This window comes from Hippichthys cyanospilos, chromosome 20 (assembly GCF_059441005.1).
Source record: "Hippichthys cyanospilos isolate Australia breed blue-spotted pipefish chromosome 20, RoL_Hcya_1.0, whole genome shotgun sequence".
NCBI classification, from domain to species: Eukaryota; Metazoa; Chordata; class Actinopteri; order Syngnathiformes; family Syngnathidae; genus Hippichthys; species Hippichthys cyanospilos.
In genome coordinates, this window is record NC_142388.1 from 15,295,506 (window position 1) to 15,322,832 (window position 27,327).

At 44.2% G+C, this 27,327-nt stretch overlaps 2 protein-coding genes and 1 long non-coding RNA gene across 22 annotated transcripts in view; 1 reads left to right on the forward strand and 2 right to left on the reverse strand.

Annotated features, from left to right (window-relative positions):
- Positions 1 to 27,327, forward strand: part of cfap206 (cilia and flagella associated protein 206) — a 62,517-nt gene that overhangs the window by 4,910 nt on the left and 30,280 nt on the right. For 15 of the 19 annotated variants that reach the window (XM_088403902.1, XM_088403903.1, XM_088403904.1 and 12 more), the window contains exons 3-5: positions 5,879 to 6,067; positions 7,463 to 7,627; positions 25,903 to 26,111. In XM_088403902.1, the coding sequence (XP_088260028.1) occupies positions 5,879 to 6,067; positions 7,463 to 7,627; positions 25,903 to 26,111 (563 nt within the window). The remainder of the gene's footprint in view (positions 1 to 5,878; positions 6,068 to 7,462; positions 7,628 to 25,902; positions 26,112 to 27,327) is intronic. The other 4 variants (XM_088403901.1, XM_088403896.1, XM_088403908.1 and 1 more) reach the window with 4 other exon arrangements.
- Positions 897 to 14,108, reverse strand: LOC148407529 (uncharacterized). 2 transcript variants are annotated; one of them, XM_088403909.1, is made up of 3 exons: positions 14,034 to 14,108; positions 2,734 to 3,203; positions 897 to 2,662 (listed from the first exon to the last, which is right to left on the reverse strand). In XM_088403909.1, exons 2-3 carry the CDS (start codon positions 3,076 to 3,078, stop codon positions 2,429 to 2,431), a joined length of 579 nt encoding a protein of 192 aa, XP_088260035.1. In that variant the 5' UTR covers positions 3,079 to 3,203; positions 14,034 to 14,108; the 3' UTR covers positions 897 to 2,428. The 2 variants fall into 2 exon arrangements, with proteins under 2 accessions (XP_088260035.1, XP_088260036.1); XM_088403910.1 differs by lacking the exon at positions 14,034 to 14,108 and adding an exon at positions 13,189 to 13,279.
- Positions 15,784 to 17,375, reverse strand: LOC148407530 (uncharacterized). Its single transcript, XR_015863825.1, has 5 exons — positions 17,288 to 17,375; positions 16,824 to 16,865; positions 16,690 to 16,740; positions 16,123 to 16,607; positions 15,784 to 15,908 (listed from the first exon to the last, which is right to left on the reverse strand). It is a non-coding gene; the product is annotated as an uncharacterized LOC148407530 (long non-coding RNA).

The following is a 27,327-nucleotide window of genomic DNA, read 5'->3' on the forward strand; positions in this document are numbered from 1 at the left end:
ATCGCTTGTACGCTATCCGTTGACGCACTCTCGTTTTGCCCTGTGTTCACCTGGAAAGGGCAAACCAGAGTGCGTAAACACGGACTTGGGCTGGAGAATTACTTTTAATATTGTTATTATTACTGTATTGTATCATTTGACAGAAATATCTTGTTAGTTTTTGTACTTTAATAATATAAGCCCACCTCCTCCCGCCCTCGTCGATGTGACGCACTCTCGTTTGCTCGTTCCGGGTGAACACAACAAGCAATCTCATTGGATACCAAGCTGTAAATCAATGTGCTTTTACAAGCTCTGATTGGCTGGTTTTGTGGCACAAACGTAACGCGTGAGCAGAACTGAGCGAGCGCAAAGGACGACTCAAGCGAGCGAGAGCTCAATGTTGAGCAAACGCGATGTTGCGCGAGGGAGGGAGGAGTATCGAGAGCGAGATATTGAGCGCGAGAATCCTATTGCGAGCGAGCAAAAAGGAATTTTGAGCGAGAAACTTCTTTTCAAGAACTTTTTTTCTGCACTCAAAATCTGTTTTCGCACGCTCAGTTTTATTTTTCAACGCTCAAATTTTTTTTCCGCGCACTTGTAATTGTGGCACAAATATAACGCCATAGTAACCTCCCTCTGCCTTCGCTTGGGAGGATGGGTCCTAACTTGTTTGTACCTATGCTCCTATGCAAACAACAGCTATGAGTACCCACCCTTTTTGGAGTCCTTGGATTTTGTGCTGGAGATTGCACCCTCTGTGGATGCCCTCATTCTGTTGGGAGACTCCAATGCTCACTTGGGGAAAGACAGAGACCTGGAGGGGTGTGATTGGGAAGAATAGACTCCCCAATCTAAACCCGAGCTGTGCTTTGTTATTGGACTTCTGTGCTCGCCATGTATTGTCCACAACTAACACCATGTTCAAACATAAGGGTCTCCATATGTGTACTTTTCACCAGGACACCCTAGGCTGCAATGAGCGTCTTTGTGGTCATATCATCGCATTTGCAGCCTCATGTTTTAGATACTCGGGTGAAGAAATGACCTTAGCTGTCAACTGATCACCACCTAATGATGTGTTGGTTTCTGCTGAGAATGTAGGGTAAGAGACCCCTGTCGGAATGAATTTCAACTCCCACCTATGGAAGAATTCCTCCCAAATTCCGGAGGATGTTGAGGACATTGAGTCAGAGGGGACCATCTTCCATGCATCCAAGGAAGGAATGTTGTCAGCTGACGGGAGTCATTATCAGACCTTTTTGGGCTCTGGGACTCTGTGTCTTGATTCCAGAGCATGTTGGTCAGGGATGAAGTAAGGTGGACCCAAAAATGCAGGGAAGCTGGTGTTGATGTGCTAAAAAAAGAGGATTTATTGCCATGCAAGGAATAGGCAAAACACAAACAACACAGTATCCAAAAAGTAACAAACAAAACTTGAAACTGAAACCAAAATGCACAACGGAAAAAGCAACAGGGAGGCAAACGATAGAAAAAGCAACAGGGTGGCAAGGGACTTCTCGAGGCAAAAAACCTAGAGACCTAGACGTTGACATTGATCCAACAACAAGTGAATGCAAACTGGGGACTGAAATAATCTTCACACTAAACGAGGAAACACGAAACCGCTAAGGAGAGACAAAAGGCAGAGGAAGTTGATTGGACAACATGAGGAGGGCATGTACACAAGACAGGTGGAAACAAATCACACTAACGAGGACAGATGTGAGGGAAACTAAAATAGGAACTAGACACACACAATAACTTACAAATCCACAACTTGATTTAAAAAAAAAAAAAAAACAGAAAAACCTGCACCAACCACAACAAAACATGACATAACCGCCCCCTTAAAGGACAGATCCCAGACATTCCTACAAAACCAGAAACCCCACAAAACCAAAAAACCCAAGCAAGGCGGGTGGAGTCAGCAAGGAGGAGGGAACATAACCCTACAAACAAAAAGTCTAGAAATATCATTGGCGCTAGAAAAAGAGATGGTATTAAGAGATGGTTCCAACAATAGGAGTCAGGAGGGCGTCCAGGGTTCCAGACAGGATGCGCTCATAAGCGTGTCCGAGACGCCAGATGAGATGGGCCTATTAGAGCGAGTCAGGAGGGATTCCGAGATGCCCAAGGAGATGACCCCGGTGACCCCAGGCGGGCTTGCGGCCCAGATGCCACTGGAGAGCGGCCGATGTTGTCATCTGCTGGAGACCGGCAGGCGAAGACTCGGGATACATCTGCTGGATGCCGACTGGCGGCGACTCGGGAGACGTCGGCTGGTCGCTGACTGGAAATGGCCGCTGGAAGCATGTCACAGACAGTGGTGAGTTCACGACACTGACCTGGGACAGAGACGACTGTTGGTGATCGACTGGCGGCTCTGGCCTCGGCTGCCACGGAGCGTCAACTGGAGGCTCAGAGGGAGGCTGCTGCGGAGCATCGCCTAGAGGCTTGAACGAAGGCTGCTGCGGAGCCTCGCCTGGAGGCTCGAAGGGAGGCTGTCGTGGAGTGTCGAGTGGAGGCTCGGAGGGAGGGTGCCGTGGAGCTTCGACTGGAGACTTGGAGTCAGGCTGCTGCGGTGTATCGACTGGAGGCTCGGAGGGAGGCTGCCACAGAGCGTTGTCTGGAGGATCACGGGAGGCTGCAGCTGCGCTGTGACTGGAGGCTCAGACGAAGGCTGCAGCAGCGCCATGAATGATCACTCCGGAGCAGCGCCATGAATGTTCACTCCGGGGGCGGCTGCAGCACCTTGACTGGGGGCGACGTGCGCCGACGCGACCTGACAGGAGACTGGGGTGACGTGCACAGACGCGCCCTGGCTGGAGATTGGGGCAGTATATGTGGGCGCCCGGTGACTGGAGTTTGGGGTGGCAAGCGCGCCTTGACTGGAGACTGAGGAGGCAGGCACAGACTCTCCTTGACAGGAGGCGCGCGCAGACTCCCCTTGACTGGAGGTGTGCGCAGACTCGCGTTGACTTGAGGCGTGCGCGGACTTTCCTTGACTGGAGGTTCGTGTAGCGTGCGCATACTCACCTTGACTGAAGGCTCCGGTGGCGTGCGCATGCTCATCTTGACTGGATGCTCAAGAGGCATGCGCAGACTCTTCTTGAATGTAGGTCATGGCTTTGACAGGAGCCTTGGGCGGCGGTGGCTGAATGCCGGGCAGAGACTTGGCCGGCTGTCACCTCTTGATGAGTGACTCTGGTATCCGGCACTGACTAAACACAGAAACGGAGGTCGGGTGATGGCTTAACACTGAGAGGGGAGCCAGGCACCGGCTTGACATTGAGACGGGGGCCGGCTTTCAGGGGACTCGGAGGCCGGGCAGGTCGGGCACTGGGACAGCTATGGCACTGAGACAGGGGATGACTGCCGCCTTGGTGACGGGACTGGAGCGGACAGCCGCCTTGGCGCAGGGACAGGAACCTGCCTGCCTGCCAGGCTCAGGACGTGGAAAAAAGTGTTTCAACAGACAGGACAGGGGGACAGGTGCACTTGCCACATCAGTCTACTGCCGGAAAACTCGGGGAACATGGGAGACACAAGCAACAGAATCAATGGATGCGAGAGAGGTGCACATGGAGGGTGTGGCATGTGAAAGGGTGAGGACAAAAGACAAAAGACGAAGTGACATGGGAACCGCTACGGGACGGAGTGACTTGAAATTATAGGGTGTGCAGGGACACGTGCATTGTGACGTGATAACGAATGATGAACCTTACCTGGGCACGCCCACTGGCCGCCTGGAGGGGCAGAAAGTTATGCAGGTGCACAGAAAAGGTTTGCAGTCCTTGTAAGGGGAACTGTCTAAATATAAATTGTCATAATCAGACTCGGAGGGGCAAGAGCTGGAATAAAGAAAATCGGAATCTAAATCAGACTCTTCATAATCACTCAGAGGGACAAGAGCAGGACAAAAGAAAATCGGTTCCAAAACAAAATTTTCATAGGGGACTGGACTAGGATAAAAATAAAAAAAAAATCGGGGGACCGGAATTAGAGGGTAACAACAAAGGGGGGACAGTCTAAATCAGAAAAATCAGAATCAAGAGTATAGTGAGGTGGGCTAATTGGTCATTGGGGCTGCTCGGATGGAAATGTGGGGGGTGAATAATCTTCAAGGTAAGAAAAATCTGAATTGTGGAAGATGTGAAGGGGCAGAATTGTTGGGTAAGGGAGCTTGAGAAGACAATAAGAGGATGCGGAAGAAATAAGCGTGGAGGACCGGTACAGAGCAGGGTTAAAGGAAGCCTCAGACGAGAGGAACAAAGAGGAACAGATAAGGGGGCATAAAAGGGGCTGACAAGAGGCTGCCGCGAGCTTCCTGCTAGGTACGGTTGTGGTCGGATCATTCTCTCTTGATTCTGGGGCATGTTGGTGAGGGATGAAGCAAGGTGGACCCAAAACTGCAGGGAAGCTTGGAGTTGATGTGCTCAAAATTAAATTTTATTGCCATGCAAGGAATAGGCAAAACACAAACGACACAGTATCCAAAAAGTAACAAACAAAACTTGAAACTGAAGCCAAACTCGCGATGGAAAAGGTAAGAGGGAGGCAAGGGACTTCTCGGGGCAAAAAACACACAACCACATGTGACCTATATGTTGACATTGAAAATGACCTGACTTCAAGTGAATGCAAACTGGTGATTTAAATAAACTTCATACTAAACGAGGAAACACAAAACAGCTGGAGTGACACAAAAGGCAGAGGAAGCTGATTGGACAACGCGAAGAGGGCAAGTGCACAAGAAAGGTGGAAACAAATCATGCTAAAGACATGACGAAAACTAAAATGGGAACTAGACACACGCACTAACAAACCCACAATTTCAAAAGTACAAAAAAAATAAAAGAAAAACAGGAAAACCAGCACCAACCCACAACAAAACATGACACTCTGGAGACAGCTGACTGGTACCAACTGACCAAGCGGAGTGTGGATTCGGTGGTTGCAGACACAAAAAGAAGTCTGTCATTGAGCTCAAGGGGCACGCCCATGCGGCAATCGATGAATGAGGGCAGGAGTTGTAACCCACTCTCGCTCAGAACTTAAACTCGACTCCTCATTGGTGTCTGCTTCTTGTAGACGTGCTCCCTAAGAAATGTACTACAATTTTTTTTGTTTTGTTTTTTTTGGTCATAGGGACGACGTGTTTTAAGCACACAGGCGGGTACAGTAGAGACATGGGAGAGATCATGAAAGACGAAAGAAACCTTTGGGATCTTCTTGTCTTTTGTAATAAATGGGAATATAAAGTGTAAACTCTGCTTTTTAATCATGTTCGGTAAGATCTTTGTTACTTGCTCTTAGTTGGACATCCAAGGAACTGCTCAGTAATCCCGTCTAGTACGTACAGCCAAGATATGGGAAAAGAAGACACGTGGAAGGGTTGTGGGAGGAGTTCGGTGAGCCATAGAAAACAACTTCTGGAAGGCTTTGAGGAAATTCTGGTCCACCATCCGGTGTCTGGGGGGTGAAAGCAGTTCAATGAAAAAATAGAGATGTGATAAGCTTCTATGTAGTTGCTCTTGTTGGACATGGACATGGACCCTGAGTGGTCGGAGAGCAAATACATGGATTGCAAGGATAAATTGCAAAGTCTTCAAACGGATAAAGTATGTAAAGTGTGTTCTAATCATTTTGTTGAATGTTGGTACCCCTCCTTGGTCTCTATTTTCCTCTCAATATTGCCCAAAAGTTGAAAATATATTTTTAAAAAAAAAAGTCAAAATACTGTGATCTCTTGAGTTTTATCCTCTTTCTTAAAGGTACAGAGTCAGATGAATGTCTCTCCCATGCCCCACCCCCCATGTGGTATTGAGTGTGACTGTAATGTTTTCAGTTTGTCAACAGACTGAATATCCCAAACGTAACATTATTTTCCATACAGGAGAGTTCCTAAAGGAAATCAACTGGATGATGGAGTTCAGACTAAACCAAGTGAGCAGGGAGATCACTGACAGCAGGGTGAAAATGAAAGACCAGTTAGATACACTTTACCGTAAAATCATTACATTTATCCTGCTCGGCTCTGGCATGGGCTCACCTTCAGATATCGGCTCCGTACAAGAGGCTACAGGTAAAATAGCCCAAGTAGTGAACCAGAAAAGGTGAAAATAAATACAATTTGTGGTCAAGGCCAGAGGTTCTGAAACTTTTTGGAGACAAGGACCCATTTTAGAAAGCCCCTGTAGACCCCACTTTGAGAACCACTACTCTAAGCAATACAACAGAAATAGACCTAGACAATTGAGACTAAGTGCAAATATACCTCTCTAAAACCCCTCCAAAGTACAACATATGTCACAAACTGAGTGGGGGTCATTTGTGGTGAGATGTTAGATTACTATAAGAGGCACTGGACCACTTATAGTGCCACTATAAGAGGCACTGGATTATAAGGCGCACTGTCAATGAATGGCCTATTTTCTAAAAAAGTACACAATTTAATGTTTTTAGGTGTGTCTTACAGTGCGGAAAATACGGTAGTTAAAGCCATAATAATGCACTCATTGCACTCATTCATAATGAGTTAATCCTTTGCTGGGCAAAGTGGCCGCTTTCGGACAAAAACAGCGTTTATTAGCACCGTATTTTTTATTTTTAAGTCCTAAACTGGCAAGAGGCAAGAATTTTCAGGATTTTAGAGAAATTTAGGGGTATCTTAGAATTTAGGCAATGGCCGTTACGGACGCTTTATGCCGTTTTGTCTGTTTGGACTATCGGCCGAAAGCAGCCTCTGTGCCTAGTAAAGGGTTCATGTACATATTTAATGATGAGTACTAGTGGTGTAAAGTTTTATAGAAGTCACGGTACGTCCCTTGGGTTATAATTTGATTTTGTTTTGTTATTATTTTCCTGTTATTTCCCGATACTGTTTGGTATAGCAGGAAATGCCAAAAAAAAGTCCCCCCCAAAAGCTCTTCAAGCTCTTTTCTATTTGTAAGTTTTTTCCAGAGAAAAATTACGTGTCTACATTTTGAAAGAGATAGCTTTCAGTGACATACATCCAGTTATTCACTTAACTGCCATCCTATAGAATTTTGCTTCTTGGAAGAATTTCTTAACCTATTTTTAAAATTCTGTCGGGAACATTATAATGGGAATGCAGATGAATAGTATATACACTGCATATCCATCCATCCAGTTTATACAGCCGCATGTCCTCTGCGCTGGTGCGTATCCCAGCCATCTTTGTACAGTTCAAGGTACAGTTTGAGATGCCTATTTGCAAATGGCTGACAACCAGTACAGTGTGTTCCCTGCCTACTGCCCATTGACAGATGGGATTGGCACCAGCAAACTGGCAACCCTAGTGATGATAAGCGGTAAAAAAAAATTGATGGATTATTTGATATTATTATTAGATTATTTTCAATACTTTCTCGTAAGTTTGTTTTTTTTCAGATGCTCTTATTTGATATTATTATTTGATTATTTTCAATCCTTTCTCGTAAGTGTACGTTTTTTTCAGCTGCCTTGCAGAGCATTTTTCCAACAACTGAACTGGAAGCCTTTATGGTGCTCTCAAAGAGAGATAAGGAGCAGCAGCTCTCTGAACTCATGATGACTGTCACAGGAATTCGACTCTTCAACAAAGCCAGCAAGAAAGAACAGGAGATTAACCTTTCTGAACTAAGTATGATGCAATGTCCTTAACTCTTAACTGGGGTTTGTCTCAGAAAGTATTACCGTATTTTTTCGGACTATAAATCACACATTTTTCTTTCATAGTTTGGCTGGCCCGTGACTACATTCCGGTGTGACTCCGAAAAATCCCCATTCCCTAATTCCGTTGACTGTTGACAGTTGATTAATTTTGCTAGTATGATATGTGTATTACCATTAGTGGACACCTTCTGCTGAACCAATCAATAAAACAGAAGATGTAAAAGCAGTAATAGTCATGCATTACTGCCAGTGTCCACATTCTTTAAATACTACAGAAGATGGTGGTAATGCACCACAAAGATTTAGCAACAGATAAATGAAAGTACAGTAGCCCCCCGGTTTATGAGATTATTCCGTTCCTCGGTTGGGATTGTAATGCGAATTCGCCGTATGGAAGGCAATCCAAACCTATGTTAAACAGCAAATGTCTGTAAAACCCCAGGTAAAAACATAAAAATTGTATATACATATTAAAAGTTGGTATCAAAATAGTATAGTGAGTGCTACTTACACTACATATAATATACATGTATACAATTAAATAACATCATAAATGTTGAAAAATATAGAAAGGATATATTTACCTTTGAGTGACATGAGAGCTTGTTACAGCCATTTTCTATGGTGATGGTAAATGGTAAATGGACTTTCACTTATATAGCGCTTTTCTACCTTTGGTATATAGCGCTTTCCTACCTTTGGTACTCCAAACGCTTTGCACTAACTAGTCATTTACCTACTGATGACGCAGCATCAGGAGCAACTGAAGGTTCAGTGTCTTGCACCAGGACACTTTGACATGGTCTTGCTGATCGTGGGATCGAAACCACAGCCTCTCAGGTGGGAGACGACCATTCTACCACCAAGCCATGCCGCCCTAGTAGGGAAGCCTAGCTTAGCTTAGCCTTCATTGTATTTCTTGATTATCTTGAGCTTCCTTTCCATATAAATCATCTTCTTACTTTTCTCTTTAACATCACTAGCAATCTTGGAACCCATGGCAAACCAATTCAAGTTTGAATTAAGCACTAAAATTCACCATAAATACTTACATAAATACACTCATAGGCAAACAAAGCTTTAACGTTTCGCCATTTTGGAAACCGTGACGCCGACCAATAGCAGACCAGGATCTTAGGTACTCGTGACACCGTCCAATAGCAGACAGCATTCTAGTGACGTAAGCGGTGATGCGTGCATAGACGTATAAGCGCGGAGCGCCTCGCAGTCACGCACGCACACTGACCGCCATATTTGAGGAGGAGTTTTTGCCATAATGCGACAAAAATACAGTTTCGTATGTAACAGTGGTTCTATGAGCCCCGGATGACCGCCAGAGGTGGTGCTAAAAGCATGTAATAAGCCTTCGCGCAACGCAAGACGAGAATGCATACCATATATAAGGCAGCATCACCTGGTAGTCTGTCCCTCAGAACCTACTCATGCGAACAACGCAGAGACAAGGAATTCGAGTGACAAGTAACTTTGGCGGACATCCGGGGCTCATAGAACAGCTGTTACATATGTAACTGTCATTCTATTTCACCCCTCCAGACCGCCAGCGGCGGTGCTAAAAGCACCGAATGACGAATAACAGCGAAGTCAGGAGGAGACCATGGTACTCACCTCAACCACACATTGACGCCCCCGAGGAGCCCAGGACCACAGACAGAATGGGGGGGCTGCAAAATCCATACAGTAGAACCTGGTAAAAGTGCCAGGCAATGACCAAGGGACACTCCTCCAAGGGAACCCCTTTCAGCACCGCCCAAGAAGTCGTGACACTCCAAGTAGAATGGGCACAGACTCCCGAAGGGAAGGGGTGTTCCAAATCCCCGCAAGCATGCATGACCACGTTAACGATCCAGTGAGACAAACGTTGTTTCGAAAGCTGGGAACGCTTGGAAGGATCCCCGTACGAAATGAAGCCGTAGCATCCACATATAAACGCAGTGCCCGCACAGGGCACAAGAGGGTCGGCAGTGGTTCCATCGTACCCAGGCGGGGACACAAAACGATTGCTGCGCAAAGGTTTGTTGATATAGGAAGAGAATCACACCTTTGGAACGAAAGCTGCATTCGGCCATCATTGTGCCACTTGATGCAGGAAAGGCTGACAGACAGGGCACGCACTTCCACAACTCGTTTGGCCGAGACATCAGTGAGCAAAAACACAGTCTTCAGAGAAACCCTCTTGAGAGGCACCTCACACAGGGGTTCAAAAAGAGGCCGGCACAAGGAGTCAAGCAGGGCTGTGTGGCGCGGAGAAGCTGGGCCCCGTTCATGAATGAATAAACAAGGGTGGTGCCCTAACGAGTCACCATCAACCGCCGCGTGACAGGTCGCAATGACAGCAACATAAACCTTCAACGTGGAAAGTGAGCGACCCTTATCCAGGAGAGACTGCAGGAATTACAAGACAGCAGGAACAGGGCAAGCCACTGGGTCAGTGGCAAGCGTCATCAGCGCAAGCAGGGCAGCATTGGGTCGGGCCCCTCAGAGGCCACACACACACAGGCAAAGCCGATCAGGGTGGGAAACCCATATCCGCCCCTCATGCTGGGAAAACAGATCCACCCGGGCTGGAAGATGCCAAAGGTCGGCAAAACATAGGCTGTGGAGCTGAGGGAACCACATCCGTGGGGCCAAAAGGGGGCCACCAGCAACAGGGTGTGGCCCTCCTGAAGGACCTTCTGGAGCATCATCCAGATCAGGGGAAGGGGAGGGAAGTCGTATAGAAGACGGCCAAGGAAGCGCCAGGGCATCCTGCCCCAGTGGACTGTTGACCTCCATCAGGGATGACCAAAGGCGACAGTTAATCAACTCTTGCGTGACCTCCGCCTGACCGAAACGAGCCCATATAGCAAGCACAATTTCGCGATGCAGATGCCACTCCCCTGGTGCTGGAACCCCGTGAGATGAGTCCACAACCTGATTGAGGACACCTGGAAGATAGGCTGTCCGCAGACTGGCTAGGTGGACGGCCGCCCATTGAAGAAGGGCTCGAGCGACCAACAATAGCCTGATGGACCTGGTACCCCCTGATGATTGATGTGGAAAACTGTCAAGGTATTGTCCGACTACAAGGACGTACCGATCCCGAAGGAATGGCAGGAAGTGGATGAGTGCCAGATGCACAGCCCGAAGTTCCAGGACATTGATTTGGTCTGCAGTGTCCGCCGATGATCAATGCCCCTGAGCGAACCTGTGCTGCCAAACGGCACCCAGCCGGAGAGACTGGCATCCGTGGATACCACTTCCCGGCTAGACGGCACCACTCCCAGCTGAACGCCCGCTGCCACAAAAGCACGCTGGTGCCATGGGGCCAATGCGAGAAGACAACGACGAGACACCGGTAGGTATCCGTGCCGATGTCTCTTCGCATCCAACTGAAAGCCATTCAACCACATCTGTAGGGGTCGAAGGTATAGGAGCCCCAGAGGAACCACAGCGGTGACAAAAAATTTTGCCCAGTTGGCGTAAAAAATGTCCGGCGCAAACCCTCCAGGACACGCAAAACTTCGTCTACTCGCTGAAGTGAAGGGCGGGCCAGCATGGCCACAGAGTCCAGCGACACCCAACAAAGGTGGTCTGTTGTGAAGGAACCAGAGCAGACTTTGCCAAGTTCAGCATACCTTCTGGGGAGATGCAGGGAACTGGCGCCCCCATACATTTGGCTACGTGACGGAACACGGTAACGAGGCACAGAGGCAGGAAAACGAGGAGAACCAGAAATGGCTGAAGCTCTGTCACGGTCAGAGAGCTGCACATGGGCTTCACAGACCCTTAGCAACCGTTTCAGTGTCTCCACTGCACCAGAACTGAAAAACATCCCAGGTACAACATGGAAAGTCCCGCAGAGTACGCTTGGAGGACTCAGTCAAAGAGGACTGAGACAACCACAAAAGGCGGCGCAAACGCACCAAATAGGACCTTGCCCGCCCATGGTCCCTTGTCATAAGGGCAAAAGCATGTAGGCATAACTCGCCAAACGACAGAACCGACTCAGTATCACCTTTCCGTGCCACAGCCATGGCAGCGAACAACAGGTGCGAGACAGAGTTGCCAATGCAAGCCTAGCATGCACAACCATTGTAGCCCTTGTAACCAGGCCATCTGCCATGCAACATTGTACACTAAGACAACGACGCGTTCTCCGAGCGAGCTCGTCTGGTGACAAGAGCAAGGAATCAACATCCTCCTCCACAACAGGCATGCGATCTAACCCAATGTTAGCAGCATCCTGCAACGCCACCAATGTACGCCCCTCAGAAGTAAGGTGGGCAAAAGCATTCGTATCGGCCCAACAGGACTGCAAGAGATCTAAATAATGCCCACACTGTGGAACAGTAAAGGCAGCAGAAGGGCGGCGACACTGGAAAAAGGGATTTGTCCGGGGAGACTGGGGACAAAGAACATCCACCTGAAGCACCCGCAAAGCAGCACGCAAAAGGGACATAGGTGAATACATATCACTCAATACAGTGAGGGACAAACCCCTTTCAGAAGGAGGAGAATCAACAGTGGAGTCCGAATCAAACTCAGACCCACGGAAGCATGAGTCTGAAGCAGACCGAGAAATGGCATCAACATTCTTGTAAAGGTCTGGTGCAACAGCGCCTTGGAAAGAGGACGGCCCACCGGAAGCTAAGGCACTCGGCTGGAGGCAGTCCTGCAACAGTGCAGACATCTCTTCCAATTGCGAAAGCAAATAGGCAACCTCATCCTCTAACCCAGAGTCCCATTGCTGGCAGGAAGCGTAACCTTGCTTAGAGAAGGAAACAGACGGAGCTAGATTGGCAGAGCGGCATTTCACGCCTCATCTGCAAACGGGCGGCAAGGCGACTGCCAACTCAACAGGAGGAGCCAAGGAAGTAGCCTTGTTGGACTCCAAAGGACCGGTCACATCATCCACGGCCACACTCACCTCCATCTCAACGTGCGCCAAGTCGCGGCAACGCAAACAGCGTCCACCCCGTAAGTCCGCCAGCACAATGCGACAGCCACCACTGGAGCACAGCACAGAGCCCTCTATACGACCGAGAAAAGTGCAGCAAAAGCTGTCAAGGCAAGAGCCGGTGCGGGACGCAACCGCTGCGAGCCGGAGACAGGCAAGAAACACGTGGTTGAGAGTGAAGTCGAGACGCCGCCAATTGGCGAGAGGAACATGCCACAAAAACTGCAACGGGTGCGTAACACAGCCAGTACAGCGGAAGATGGACAATAGCCACCAGCCAAGATCGCGTGCGAAGCGCAAGCAACGCGGCACAGGCGGAAATGGGGCGAGGACGGATAACTGACGCAGCCGCGACACTAAAAGCTGGTGGGTGACTAGGCACACAAACGGCTGCAAAAACTTCACAGCCAGGCAAAAACAAAGCACAACTTTATGTCAAGCATGCACACGTCAGGCCGTGAGCACCATGAAAGGCAAACAAGTGTTAACGACGAAGTAGCAAACAACAACAAAGAAACGGTGAAAATCACAAAAGAAAAAACACCAAAAGCACACAAAACAACACAACTCACCGTGAAGCAATGCCACAGCAAATGTTGCGCAAACCAAACGAGGATAAGCCAACACAAGCGTCGCAGCCACCTTAGGCAGAGAGTAAACCGCAATCCCGACTGTCAATGGGCTACAAGCGACGAAAGGAATTATATAAATAAACCGCAAAAAGCACGGTACTCGTATGGCATGCAAACCAACGCACGAGAAGGTTCTGAGAGACAAGACTACAAGGTGACGCTGCCTTATTGTAAGATAAACTGGCTGATTTAATAGTGCAACAGCTTGCTTCATGTATTCCAATTGCTAATTTTCCGGCTTATTCATTAGTGCAACAGCTTTGCTTCATGTACTCTGTTACTTTTTCAGACACCACAGCGCCTCCTTATCTCATATGTGTGTGTGTGTCTTAAAAACAACGTCAAGGTCAAAACCTGAATCGCAAGTTATCTGCAAGTTCTGCCACGGTGCAAAATACTCATGTTGTGTGACGGTTGGAATGTGAGACCACCACACCTCAGTAACAGTTTTTAATAAAAAGACTGCAGTCCGAAAGCTCAGAGAGAGAAAGAGAGAGAGAGAGAGACTTTGCAACAAGGCTGACATGGTCACGCTCTCCTTCGAGCTCTCCCCACTGCTGTGGTAAAACTTAATCTCTTACTCCTGTGTTGTTATTTACACCTTTCCTTGGGTCATTTGTAGGGTATCGAGCCCACTTCAAACCCAACACTTATATATGTCCCCGATGTCATATACATGACATTTTTATGTTATGCAATCTCTTCATGCGCTTGCGCGAAGGCTTATTCCACGCTTTTAGCACCGCCTCTGGCGATATGGAAGGGCAAAATGGAACCACAATGACCTGGCTGCAGACATCCTCAGTCAAGTCGATTCCAGCGGAGCCTGTAGTCTCAGTACACCGCCGTTGTGAGAACAGGAAGAGGGGAGGAATTTCAAAATAAAACCGCATTTTATTAATTTGTTACGAATTCATTTTAAAATGTTAATCCCTTGTGTATACCATACATTTTTACATTTAAGTCGATTCCGGCGGAGCCTACAGTCTCAGTATACCGCCGCTATGAGAACAGGAAGAGGGGAGGAATTTCAAAATGCGAACTGCATTTTATTCATTTGTTATAAATGCATCTTAAAATATGAATCCCTTGTGTATAATACACATCTTTACATTTTTATTTATATAGTGAACCTTTCAACTTTTATGTTTTTTCATTATTCTGAGAGCCAGTGTGCGTGTTTATGCCTGTGAAGCATATTATGCCATTCTGTATATTGCACTCGATATTGATTTATTCTGTCCAGGTTAGACAAAAAGCCATCCATATTACCTGTATTTCATAAAAACAAAGCTTCTGATGTGGACAATTGAAGCATAAGCCTTGTCTTTTACAAAACAATGATTGCCACGTCATAGACTCATACACTGTGGTGGTTAATTATACAACTGAAGTCATGACGAAAAACCAACAGTGGGTGATTAGGGCTCAAGTTGTAAACCTGAGTTTAAAGTTGTAGTTGTAAACCCAGGGATCTTTAAGACATGTATTATTATTATTTAAAATATATTATTCCTCACATATATGCAAAGTGAGATATTCTAAGCCTTTATTTGTTATAATTTGATGATTATGGCTTAGTTTATGAAAACCACAAGGAAAAAATCTTGTAAAAAAAATTTTATGAAATCAATAATTTAGTCATCAAAATGACAACAAATAAAAGTTTGAAATATCTTGTTTTGCATGTAATTAGTCAGTATATTAGTTTCACCTTTTAAGCTGATACCAGACTCGTCATAATCAGACTCGGGCGAACAAGAGCTGGAATAAAGAAAATTCGGTTTCAAAACCAAAATGTATTATTATTATTCTAATAAAATGACCTTCATCTCTAAATAAGATAGTTGATCAAATGCAATGTTCCCATGGAGGGCAAGAATAACATGCGAATGCAGTAATTTTCTTATGAGAAGCCTAATTACTCTCTTAATGACTCCTCTACAGTACATTTGCCAATATCTCATAAGATGTGATAGGCCTATACTGTACACACACATGTAATATACAGTTTCTCCATAAAACGTGACAGCAACATTTGAACACAATCAAATGGGAAGGAAAAGTAAAATATGAAAAGGGTCAAAGTTGCTCTTGGTTAAAAGGGGCTGGAATAAAGAAAATTCGGTTTCAAAACCAAAATTTATTATTATTATTCTAATAAAATGACCTTCATCTCTAAATAAAATAGTTGATCAAATGCAATGTTCCCATGGAGGGCAAGAATAACATGTGAATGCAGTAATTTTCTTCTGAGAAGCCTAATTACTCTCTTAATGACTCCTCTACAGTACATTTGCCAATATCTCATAAGATGTGATAGGCCTATACAGTACATAGTTTTCTGTACTATACTTGCAGCCACTCCACTTTTGTTTTATTATTCTGTTGCCTTTTAATCACCATAAATATAGGTTTTATACTAATTATGTTCCTTGTGCTGCTGGTGCTAGTCTTGATATCTACTTTATAATGAAAGTGAATGGTTAAATACTGAATGAGACAACAAATGAAACAGATAAAAACATGATAAAATACTGTTAGCCTTTTTTAATTGACATTAATTTTCACTGAGTGTGACGTTCCACATCTGTAGGTCTGCCTGACACCTCAGCCTGCTGCTCTTCTTCCTTCATGAGCTTCATGAACATTCAGTGAATCTGAAAACAACACAAAATTAGCATTAGCCCTTGCTAACAGAATAAACGCGTCACAAATGACTTGTAGAAGTGAGTCGGCATTGATGCTAAGGATAGCTAGCGATTAGCAATGCTAAACGAACACGTTCGCGATCTTTTAATATTCTAATTAAGCAAACATTCGTATACACTAAACAAAAACCATGTCTAGAACACTGCAAAACACAAAACTTACAGACATTGCGTTCGGAGGGACACTGAAGTACTAAGACAAACGCGATGTCCAGCCGGAGATAAGTAAATTGCAGCACGTTGTTTCCTAAGCACGGCCTGTTGGCTACCGTTACATACAGCGACTTCCTGTTTACGCCTTCAAAATAAAGTAAAAAACTGAAGCGAACTACATGGAACAAACACGTGATTGAAAGCTCAACAATGTCATCACTATCTTGTAAACAGAACAAAAGAACTACAACATTTCGAAGCATTTCTGAACAAATATTACTGTGGGCAGAAGAATGCACCACTACTTCTGCAAAAGTGGCATGTCCATCTGAAAAATGAACAAAACAAATTAGCAAGAAATGTCAGAACATAAATGTTTTATTGTTGTAATTGTGAGATTACTTTGAATGTATTAACTCACTCAAGTCATAGGGAGCATCTAATGTCGTGTAAAGCAAGTGGCCCGGGCAGCGGTGATCAAAAGGTTGGGGACCACTGGTGTAAAGGGCATTCAGGAATAAAAGACAGTGAATTTAACGTCATTTCACAAAGAAATACAGTCAAATAATGTCTTTACTATCAACATGAAGATGCCACCGTCAATTTCAAATGGTTGTCTTGGAAAACCCTAGGAAGAAGTCAAACTTGTTTACAAAATACAACTTTTCAACTATCAATAGATACATGTATCTCACATAATTAAACACATACCTGTAGTTGTAAGACAGTCTTCCAGTTTCCTGAATTTAGTGACTGTGAAAGGTTTCCGAAATTGAAAAGAGAGTTGCATTAAAGCTAAATAGTCAATTAAATTATCAAATCTAAAAAAGAATATGAGATGCATTATGTATTGGAATTATAGTATATGGATTTCAATTGAAATGAATGAATACAGCCTGCAAATCAAGATCATCATTTCATACAGTTAAAATGTGAAAACACATTTATAAATACATTTGTCACAACCTGGCTGAAACACACACACTCATGCACACACACGCACAACCACACACACAACCACACACACACACACACCTACGTACTTATTGTGCAAACAAATCCAAAATACGAAATGTGAATATACTATACCATGTATTTAAGGAAAACCAGAAACTCTTAATCTCTTAAACTCTTAACTCTTAACTTAATGTGAATAATAAATACCAACAGCTCACCTCTACTCCAATATTCTCCCTTCTCAGCTTGAAAGATGTCGCTTGAAACTTTATTTCTTCCTTAAACAGTTTACAGGTGTCGTTCATGAACGAACCAGCTCGTAGAGCCGGCTCTTTGAAGTGAACGACGAGAGCAGACTCCAAATACGGAGCCGTTGTTAATAGGAGCCGACTTTTTTTTCTCCTGCCCCTGAAGAGGAAGGGTAGGATTACACACAGCAGTACACTGTAAGCAGCACACAAACAGGGAGACGAGACGAGAGAGCTCAATGATGCCACAGAGAATGCCAATCTTTGCTAAAGACTAGCTAAAACTTTTACCTGGATGCTGCTTTTTTTTTTGTTTTGTTTTGCACATTTTTAATTTATAATTTGTGTGGCAGGGACGTGCGGCCAGGGGAGGCAGATGAGGCAGAGCCTCACCTGTCATCATGACAAGTAAAAAAAAAAAAAAAAAAAGACATTAAATCTATATTAATATTTGTCCACTGATTTTTATGGATGACTAATTTCAAACATTTTGTTTCGTTAAAATCGCTGAATTTGCCTATTTCCTGTTCAAATACAGGGATGAAACGAGAGGTGAGGCAGCGACAAGTCAAGCTTCACCTCTGAATGCACAATCATCACGAACTGGGTTGATACGTGCAACTGGCGCGTGCTGCTTGCCGTATATCTGCATGTCGCCAATATAATGTTTGCAGACAATTTTTTTTTACCTGATTTTCCACAGTCTGGCTAATGTCTTTAACCATTAAATTTTAATGTTTGTTAGTGACATATTTAGTTTTGTTTAACCATTAAAGTTTAATGTTTGTTAGTGACATATTTAGTTTGGCTGATGGGAAACCAAACCGCTGTGAAAAGGCACAGGGTGAGGCAGATAGTTCTCTGCCGCAATGAAGAGGGCGTATCTGAGCAAACGGGTTCTTGTTGCGCTGTTGTTCTACGCCACACATGTCCAAAGTCCGGCCCGGGGGCCAAATGCGGCCCGTGGTCAATTTCCATCTGGCCCGCAGCCTCCGTCATAAAATCAATAACGTCTGCCCCGCATGGAGAAGTAATACATTGGGCAGCAGCGCTTTTACCTGCGTGTGCTAAATGATGTTATCTATAGGCTCAATTGAGAACAGCAAATTAGTATTTGAGTAATTGACTGTATGAGCCTCTAATTTTCTAAAATGGCGACAATCAACAAAAGGAGGAAAGTTGAGCTGCAGTGTGACACAGTGAGCTGCGGTCAGCACCAGCAGATTTATATTGCCAACTTTTACTGACATCCGGATAAGGACAAGTTACTGACAGCTGGATAAGGACAAGTTCCCGAGAGATTTGAGCATTTGGTAAGAAAATGCTAAGCTTGTTTGGGTCGACGTATTTGTGTGAGAAGACATTTTCGGTTATGAACTTAAATAAGAGCCGTGTGAGGACACGGCTATCGGACTCTCACTTACAAGACATATTGTGCATCCATACTACTGCCATAGAGCCACACCTGACCTTTGTCCTGCACTCCAGATCTCAGTTTCACCCATCACACTCCTGCGGACAAGTCATCTTTCATTTACAATAAGTCTGAAAACGTTTTTTTGTTGTTGTTGTTGTTTTCACTCCAGAATATTAACCATTTAAAAATCCAATCAACATTTATAGTTACTAATTTCATATTTTAAATGAGCCCGCACTTGTTGATATGACTGTTACTTGTTCATTTATCTGTTATTGTGTAACACATTAGTGATGCGCCGGTCAGCAGGTTACGTGCGGTGCGGGTAAAGAAATTCTAAATTCTCATTTAATCTCGGTTCAGGTTAGGACTGGTCAGTTTTTCAACGAAATGCAGGTTGAACTAATGCTGCTTATCATGAACATTATTTCTGTGCATTTTATCCTTGCGCGTCAGGGCGGGTTCGAAAAATAGAGGCAGCCGCGCCAGTTGGGTAATATTTTGCCGTACATGCGGGCCCCGCGTGTTTAAAATATCCTGACCCGAGCATCACTACCACACAAGGAGGGTGTAGTAGAGCAAATGCAGTTTTGTTTTGTTTTTTTAGCTTCACATTTTGTAATATTTACTGTGTGTGTGCATGCAAGTTTTGTGAAGAATGCTGATGTGAAATAACCAGTAGCCGATTGAATAAGCTACCCTTTTTGGTTTATATATTTGTAAATCTGACACTAAAGGAGTCAGTGCCTCACCAACCATGAACCTCACAGCACGTCACTGTTGTGTGGTAATCAAATAAACCTTACTATATTGTTTTTGTGTAAATAGTTAAAAGCTTATAAATATACACAATCAGAGATCAGAACTTTTTGTTGACCTTGTTTTGAGATGGGTCTTTGTTTTCTACTTTTTAATTGCAGCACTCCATGTTGTAATCCATGTTGTTCAGAAGAATATAAATAAACCCTTATAAAATCTGATATACTGTATATTTTTTACATTAGTAGTTTGTTTTACACATAATTTTACATTATTATTATTTTGAGTAGTAAATTAAGCAATAAATAAACTGAGGAGCCTTTTGGGAGCCGAAAGAGTCGGCTCTTTCAAGTGAGCCGAGCCAAAAGCATAGGTGTCGAACTCCAGTCCTCGAGGGCTGGCATCCTGCATGTTTTGCAGTTTTCTTTCCCCAACACACCTGATTCAAATGACTAGCTCATTAGCAAGCTCGGCAAGAGCTTTAAAATGATCCCAATCATTTGAATCGGGTGTTTTTGAGGGAAAAGGTTTGAAAACATGTAGGATACCGGCCCTCGAGGACTGGAGTTTGACACCTGTGATCTATTGCACATTACACAGCAAAGACGTAAAAATCCCCAAGGTTTACTATATAAATAAAAACTATGTGTATTATATACAAGGGTTTCATATTTTAAGTTGAATTAATAACAAATTAATGCAAAAAATGAATGAATGCAAAAACATTAAAAACCCCAATGTTTATTATATAAGTGAAAATGATGTGTATTTTTTACAAGGGTTTCATGTTTTAAGTTGAATTGATAACAAATTAATAAAATGAGCAGTTTTATTTTGAAATTCCTCCCCTCTTCCTGTTCTCACAGCGGTGGTTGTTCTAAGACTGCAGCCTCTGCCGGAATCGACCTGACAGAAAAACATAGTGGTTGACATCGTAAAGTGAAAAAAACGCGTGCCGCGGATCCACTGGAGAAGCAGAAATGAAATAGCATGAAGTGATGGGGCTCAAACAGCTATTGGCGAGTACCTATTTGCTTTTGTTGTTCAGAGGTCCTGCAGCGGATGCTCTCATCAGAATTGACCTGTTACTTTATCTGGGAAGTGAAATGGACCATTAATGTGCGCTGCCATCACTTCTAGTGGCTCACCCTCTACAAAGACACCCGTGTGATTATCAAGTCCTCTCATCAGCTTCCTGCTGGCCTGCTGCATCCACCACCAATTCCTCATCATCCCTGGTGTCACATCTCTTTTGACTTCCTCAGTGGTCTGCTCTCCATCTGTGGGCCTTAGAGCCACCCTCTCCATCGTTACCCTGAGACTTTGTCAACTGAGGTACAAACCGAGTTCCACTCTTCCTTCTGGAGTCATCTGAGATGTATGGTATTTCACATCCCTTGTTAAAAGCACTGTCTCATTGATGGAGCTTCATTGTTCATGGTGAGGTGGCTACTCTGTTTCTGCCATTGGGGTCAAGGTCTCCAGTAACTTGAGAGGGTTACATCCCTGAGGAGTGGTCCTGGGTGCCTTCCCACTCGATCCTGGTCCCCACAATGATTGCTGACTACCTTTCATCTGCACACAATGATTGCTGACTACCTTTCATCTGCACACTGACCAACTCTCCTCGTCTGCTTCTTGTGGGGAGTCCCAACCTTCGACACACCCTCCCACCTGTTCAGGTTTCCCTTCCTTTTGTCAAGAACACCTCCAACCCGAACGGGTAGTGCACCCCAAACAGACAGGCACTCGCAGAAGGGATTTGAATAAACTGAATTTAATAAGAGCACGCACAGCGTTTGGAACAAAAAACTCAAAGCAACAAAACAAAACAACAAGAGCACACACAGCGTGTAGAAGAAAAAACTCAAACAACAAAACAAAACAACAAAATCAAAGTGCCACAAAAATAAGTCCAAAAAATCACAGCACAAAATTCACCACTTACCACAAAATTTTAACACTGAGACTAGCAAGCGTTGAAATCACTGGGAGTAAACATAGACTGGACACACCCAGAGGTGTGAAAATAACCCAGCGTCACTCACCTGCTCCGGCTGCTCTAAAGAAGGTCGCTGATGACAGAAGTGTAACAGGTGTGCGGCCGGGGACTCTGCCCCCTCATTAAGGAATTCTGCGGCCACAACAAGAATCAAATTAGCAAAGAACATGACCCCGGCCGCCCCCCGGTTGACCCCAAGCTTGTCTGGATCGGACGAGTGGAAATCCTGTAGAAGCGTATGATGCATTACCAACAGCTGGGACACCAACGAGCCTTACTCCGGACTATTAGATATTGCACACCCCGATCCCTACGTCTCGGGTCCAAAATGGCTCTCACAGGATGAGGGTTAGTACATTGGTTGTAGAGTTGAGGGGACACTGGCAGAGGGCACAAGGGACTGGAATGAGGAGGCTTGAGGAGGGAGACTTGAAACACTGGGTGGCATAGATGATGGTGAGGTGAGTCTGACTGCTGAGGGATTGATGGTGGCCTCTATTTTGAATGGGCCAATTTACTTGAGGTCCAATTTTTTGGAAGCTACCGCAATGTGAAGATTCTTAGTAGCTGGCCATACCTCCTTTTTCCTGAGATGGAAACATTGATTGTTGAAAACCATAAACAATGTGAAATAGTGACTTGTGTGTAACCCGTACAAATGCTATAACTAGAAAATTTAAATATGAAATATAAGAAATAAAATTCTAATGAGGTGGCTAGTGTGCAAGAATAAGGTGCAGTGGAGGTAGGAGGACGTAGACAGGATTGTGGTGGTTGAGGTGTTTGGGGTGTGTGGGGTGTGGAGTGTACATGTGTGTTCGTGTCTGTAGGCATTTGCAGTCCTTATAGCCCAGGGGAAGAAGTTCTTTGACAATCTGCTGGTGTGAGATCTTATGGACCTGTACCATCTTCCAGACTTCAGAAGGTCAAACAGGGAGTGGGTGGTGTGTGTAAGGTCTGCTGTGAAGGCCGTAGTCATCCTCAGACAACAGAATTGAACCATTTGCTCCAGGCTGGGCAGAGGGCAGTCGATGACCTTCTGGTCCGTATTGATGACACTCTGCACTGCCTTCCTGTCCTCCGCTGTGGAGCCTGTGTACCACACACTCAGGCAGTAGGTCAGTACGCTCTCCACAGCAGACATGTAGAAGACCAGCAGCAGCTTCTGGTCCAGGTTGTCCTTTATGATGACCCGCAGGAAGGGGAGTCGCTGCTGGGCCTTCTTCACCAGGGACCTCAAGTTACCTGTCCAGGAGTTTTCAGAGGAGATGTGGGTGCCCAGGAACTTGAAGGTGGAGATGGTTTCCCCAGTGTTCCCTCAGCTGTGTGCGTGCGCAATCGCGCATTGCTCGCATGTTCTCAGCGCACAAAAAAATTTATGCTGCGCATAAAACAAAATGCAAGACAAACATATTAAATAATACCCAATATTAGATCTCATCTGATTAACTAGTCCAATAATATTGTTTTCTGTACCTTTTTGCATCGTGACAGCGAGCGACAAGTGTCCAGCCAATGATGAGATAAGTTACACTATTCATCCAATCAAACGCATTGATAGAAACGTTCCCTGCATATACACTCTGTGCAGGTTGGCTAGCTAAGAACAGTGCGTAGTTGAGACTCAAATGCTCACCCCTTTTCCTCGCGAAACAAACGAGCAGTGACACTTCCACTCACCAAGCCAAAGTAAGAAAGAAATGCACTACTTTTAAGATGGAATGGCTGTCGGAGCACATGCAAATAGAGGAACAAGCGATGAAAGTGGGTGAGATTCTTTTTTCTTTTTTCACAACTTGTGGCTCGTTTATCACCATGGTGACAAATGCAATATACATTACACTGTCATGACTAAAACACTCATTGCTCAAGATGTAAGAAAAATAATAACAATCTTGTTGAAAACCATCAAAAATGGTTGTGATTTGTTTGGCAACTGTGCGAGTTAAAACTTCTGGCTGTCTGGCTTACTCGTATTTTTGCCCAGCTTCAAATAAAATAAAAAATTCCACAGGCCTATCTTTGATTCAATAAAACAATACATTTATTTCCAAAGTACAATGAACCCTCGCTACTTCGTGGTTCCACTATCGCGGATTTGCCACATTGCGGATTTTTTTTCCATTATGCGGATTCACCACATTTCAGATTTTATTTCCATTACACAGATTCAAAACTTAAGGATTTTTTTTTTCAAAATGTATTAGCTCCCAAGCATGCTGCTCCCGCGAAGGCTTGTACTGAATCTAATTGCCATCAAAAAATGATGACAACTGCTGAGAAGGTGATACTTCTTGAAGGGAAAAGTTATGCGGCTGTGGCCCGCCCTTTGGGAGTGAACTAATCCACCGTTAGCTACATAAAGGACGAGGCAAACATTAGATGACGGCTGCCATCACCATTGGCAATTCAGCAAAGCCAGTTTTTACCGCTCGTAATAAAACGATTGTCCATACGGAAGCTGCTTTAGCAATCTGGATTGCCGACTGCCGACAGAAGAAACCCTTATGAAGTCTTGCACAGCTGCAGTCATATTAGTAGTGATCTTGAATTAAAGTCTAATCTGTACGTGATCACAGATGATTACAATCGAGAGTTTACTCTTGCAAAACCATTTTATTATAAAACAAATCTAGGGAAGAGGTTTCCAAACGGTCTGGTGAGTGTAGTTTTTGCTCCTCTCTTTCTCTCTCTGCCTCCTCTGCGTGTGTTACAACAACAGCGCCGGGCTGCGCTTCATGCTATATGGCACGTGCCTGTGGAATTCTGATCTACTCCGCCCAACACTCGCTCAAAGGCACGTTCTTGTCAGTCATAACTCACACCCACATCAAAGGCACACACGCGCACACACAGATTGTCCGGGCAGAGAGAGGTAGAGAGAAGCAGAACTTCGCCAGACCATTGGAAAAGCCTTTAATACAACGTCTTTGTTGTAAATTCCTCGTTGCTACATTGATGTGTATGAGAGTGCATTGCATCCGTGCGTGTGTAGGCAGGGGGAGGTTCTTTGTGTGCTCTGGTTGGAGCGGGCATGTCATGGGACAGCTAAGCCTGGTCCTACGATGTTGAGCGGGGGCAATGTATTCATTGTATTGGCGGGCGACGAAGGCGCGAGCATGAATAGAAATACGGTTCCGTTTATTGTTTTGGAGTTGCCACGTTGAGTTGTGAAATTTTAAGGAAAATAAAAGCCAGGTTGTTGAGCCATACTGTATGAGTCCAACCGCCCTTTGATCCGAGCTGCTTTGTGGATGAGGTGCGCAGCCTACACTCTCTCTCTCTCTCTCTCTCTCTCTCTCTCTCTCTCTCTCTCTCTCTCTCTCTCTCTCTCTCTCTCTCTCTCTCGCGCTCTCTCTCTGTCTCTTTCCAACAAGTTCACGACTGTACAGTGTATAAGGTTTAATAATTTTAAGATTTCAGTAGATATGTACTGCAGTAATAATTGCCTGAATAATGTGTAGCATGAAGACTTTTAAAAAAAATCCCCCAAAATGTTTTTTTTTTGTTTGTTTTAATGTGAAAAGTGGGGGCGCTACATCACGGGTTTTTCAGCCATCGCGAACGGCTCCGGAACATATCTATCGCGATAAACGAGGGTTCACTGTAGTTCCAAAGCTCTTCAAACAAAAATGCTTCAAATAAGAGATAAACATTACGGTAAAGAAACCGTGGTCTGGTCTGATGGGGGAGGCAGGGCACTTATGCTGGTCCACTGGTTTTCCAGCACTGCTGCAAGACACTTTAGTATCTGGTTGTGCCGCCAGGTGGGTGAGGCTGATCTTACATCCCACCAAGATCTGCTTCAGTGCTGCCGGACTTGGACATAAGGGGCACGTTGGATCCTCGCCATACCACTGGCTAAGGTTTGCAGGAGAAGGCAACACATCATAGGCAGCCCATATAGTAAAGCTCGCCCTGAATTACTCCCAACTCCCACAGATCTTTCCATGAGATCTGAAGTTGGTTAATGAACAACTACAATCTTTTATTAAACTAAATTGCATTTCTGAGAAGCTCAAATCTGGTTTTAACCTCCACCATAGCACAGAAACAGCACTTTTAAGAATTTTATTTTTTTAACAGTTGACGGGTAAATCTGCTGTCTTGGTCCTTCTGGACCTGTCAGCTGCTTTTTAGTACAGTTGATCATAGTATTGTGGGCATTAGTGGTACTGCTCTGAAGTGGTTTCAGTCCTACCTCTCAGACTGCTGAAAATGAAGTTGCCTTCTATAAGCCCTGATGCTGGAACTGAAACATGTCTTGATAAGGAATAGACAGAAATACCTTATGACATGTGCATAATTCTCATCAAGAGTTACAGAAATTGATTGCCCCTAAGATGTACATGTGTGAACATACTGTCTATGAATTCAGCTTTTAAAAACTTTCAACACTCTTTGCAGTGCCTGCATTTCTCTCTGAAGCGCTTTTAATCACCAGTGAAGCCATAGAGAATGAGCTGAGTATATCCAAGAGTTTGGCGTGGAACTACACAGCACTATTAGAAAAGTATCACGGCAGGCAGCCTGGAGAATATGATGTCTCGCTGGTACAGCTAACACAAGCTCTCTACAATGTCAGGCAGTCTGAAATTTTTCTTCAAATTTTACTGGTGAGCAAATCTGTTATTTTGGTTTTGTTCCTTTGGTTCAGCATGTTGCTAAAACCTGTTCTTGCTGAAGACCAGCTTTGTTGCATTTGTGGTTGTTATGTCACCTAATTGTGTTGGTTAAAGATGGGAAATTATCATATTAATCATGTACTTAATATTATTGTGCTGTTACATGATCAGTATCATTAGCCTACTTAATAGTATTAGATAAATACTAGAGATCGACTGATTATCAGCCAGGATGATTTGGAAATTTGATGTATATAAGTATCAGCCTTTTTTTTTTATATGTTGAGGTATATTTTCGGCGTTTTGCAGATAGACATACTTTCGGTTTTGCCGAAGACGCATTTCCGTTTCCAGGATTGATTGCGGGTGAATAGAGGCAGACTGACGCACATGTAGCATTTGGGCCCCACTTTAACACTTCTGTTTTTATAACCCTTGTTACAGAGGGATGCAGCTAAGTCTAAAAGTGCAGTCTGGCAGTATTTCATTTGGTCAACAACACCAGGGAAGGCTATGTGCAAAACATGCAATGGTAAAATCAGCATCAACAGTAACAAAAAATAAAAAACACCTCCAACCTGTGGTCCCACTTATCACCCTGACTTTTATCAAACTTCAAAGACAAGTCATTGTAGTTACATTAAAGTTTTATTAAATAAATAGCGCACTGAAAATTTTCCATAGGAAATACATTAAAGTTTTACTGTATTTCCTATGGAAAATTTTCAGAGCGCTATTTATTTAATTCAACAAAAGATATGCTTCTGAGTCTAGGAAAATCAGACTTCTGGAACTATTATTTTCTGGTTTGTGTGGATAAATAAACATGCTTCAGGCAATTCAATGGAGTTCAGTCTTTGCATTATTCAAATTTTTATGCCAATGTTTACACTTTTACTGCAAATGAATATTGGCTCCAAATATGTTATCAGCCTCCTATGACTAATAATCGGTATCAGTCCTGAAAAACCTGTATTAGTCGATCTCTAGTAAATACTGTTATGTATGTAATCGGATAAATTACATTGGTGATCGAGGTACTGGGGCCAGGAACAACATTTGATATCTCCGTGCAAAAGATTGCAAGACTGGGAACAAGATCCTGAATAGAGCATAGATACAGCTAAGATCCTGAGTAGAGCATAGATAGCTCTCCATAGCACAATTGTGAAAAATTACAAGGCATTGTCACATCTAAATGTTGCCT

Bases quoted from the DNA above. Each gene is read 5' to 3' on its own strand.
- LOC148407529 (XM_088403909.1), bottom strand. From the start codon at position 3,078: ATGCCTCTTGAGCATCCAGTCAAGATGAGCATGCGCACGCCACCGGAG. The intron at 2,663-2,733 runs GTGCTGCAGCCG...GCGCTGCTGCAG, and splicing joins GCACGTCGCCCCCAGTCAAG to CCTTCGTCTGAGCCTCCAGT.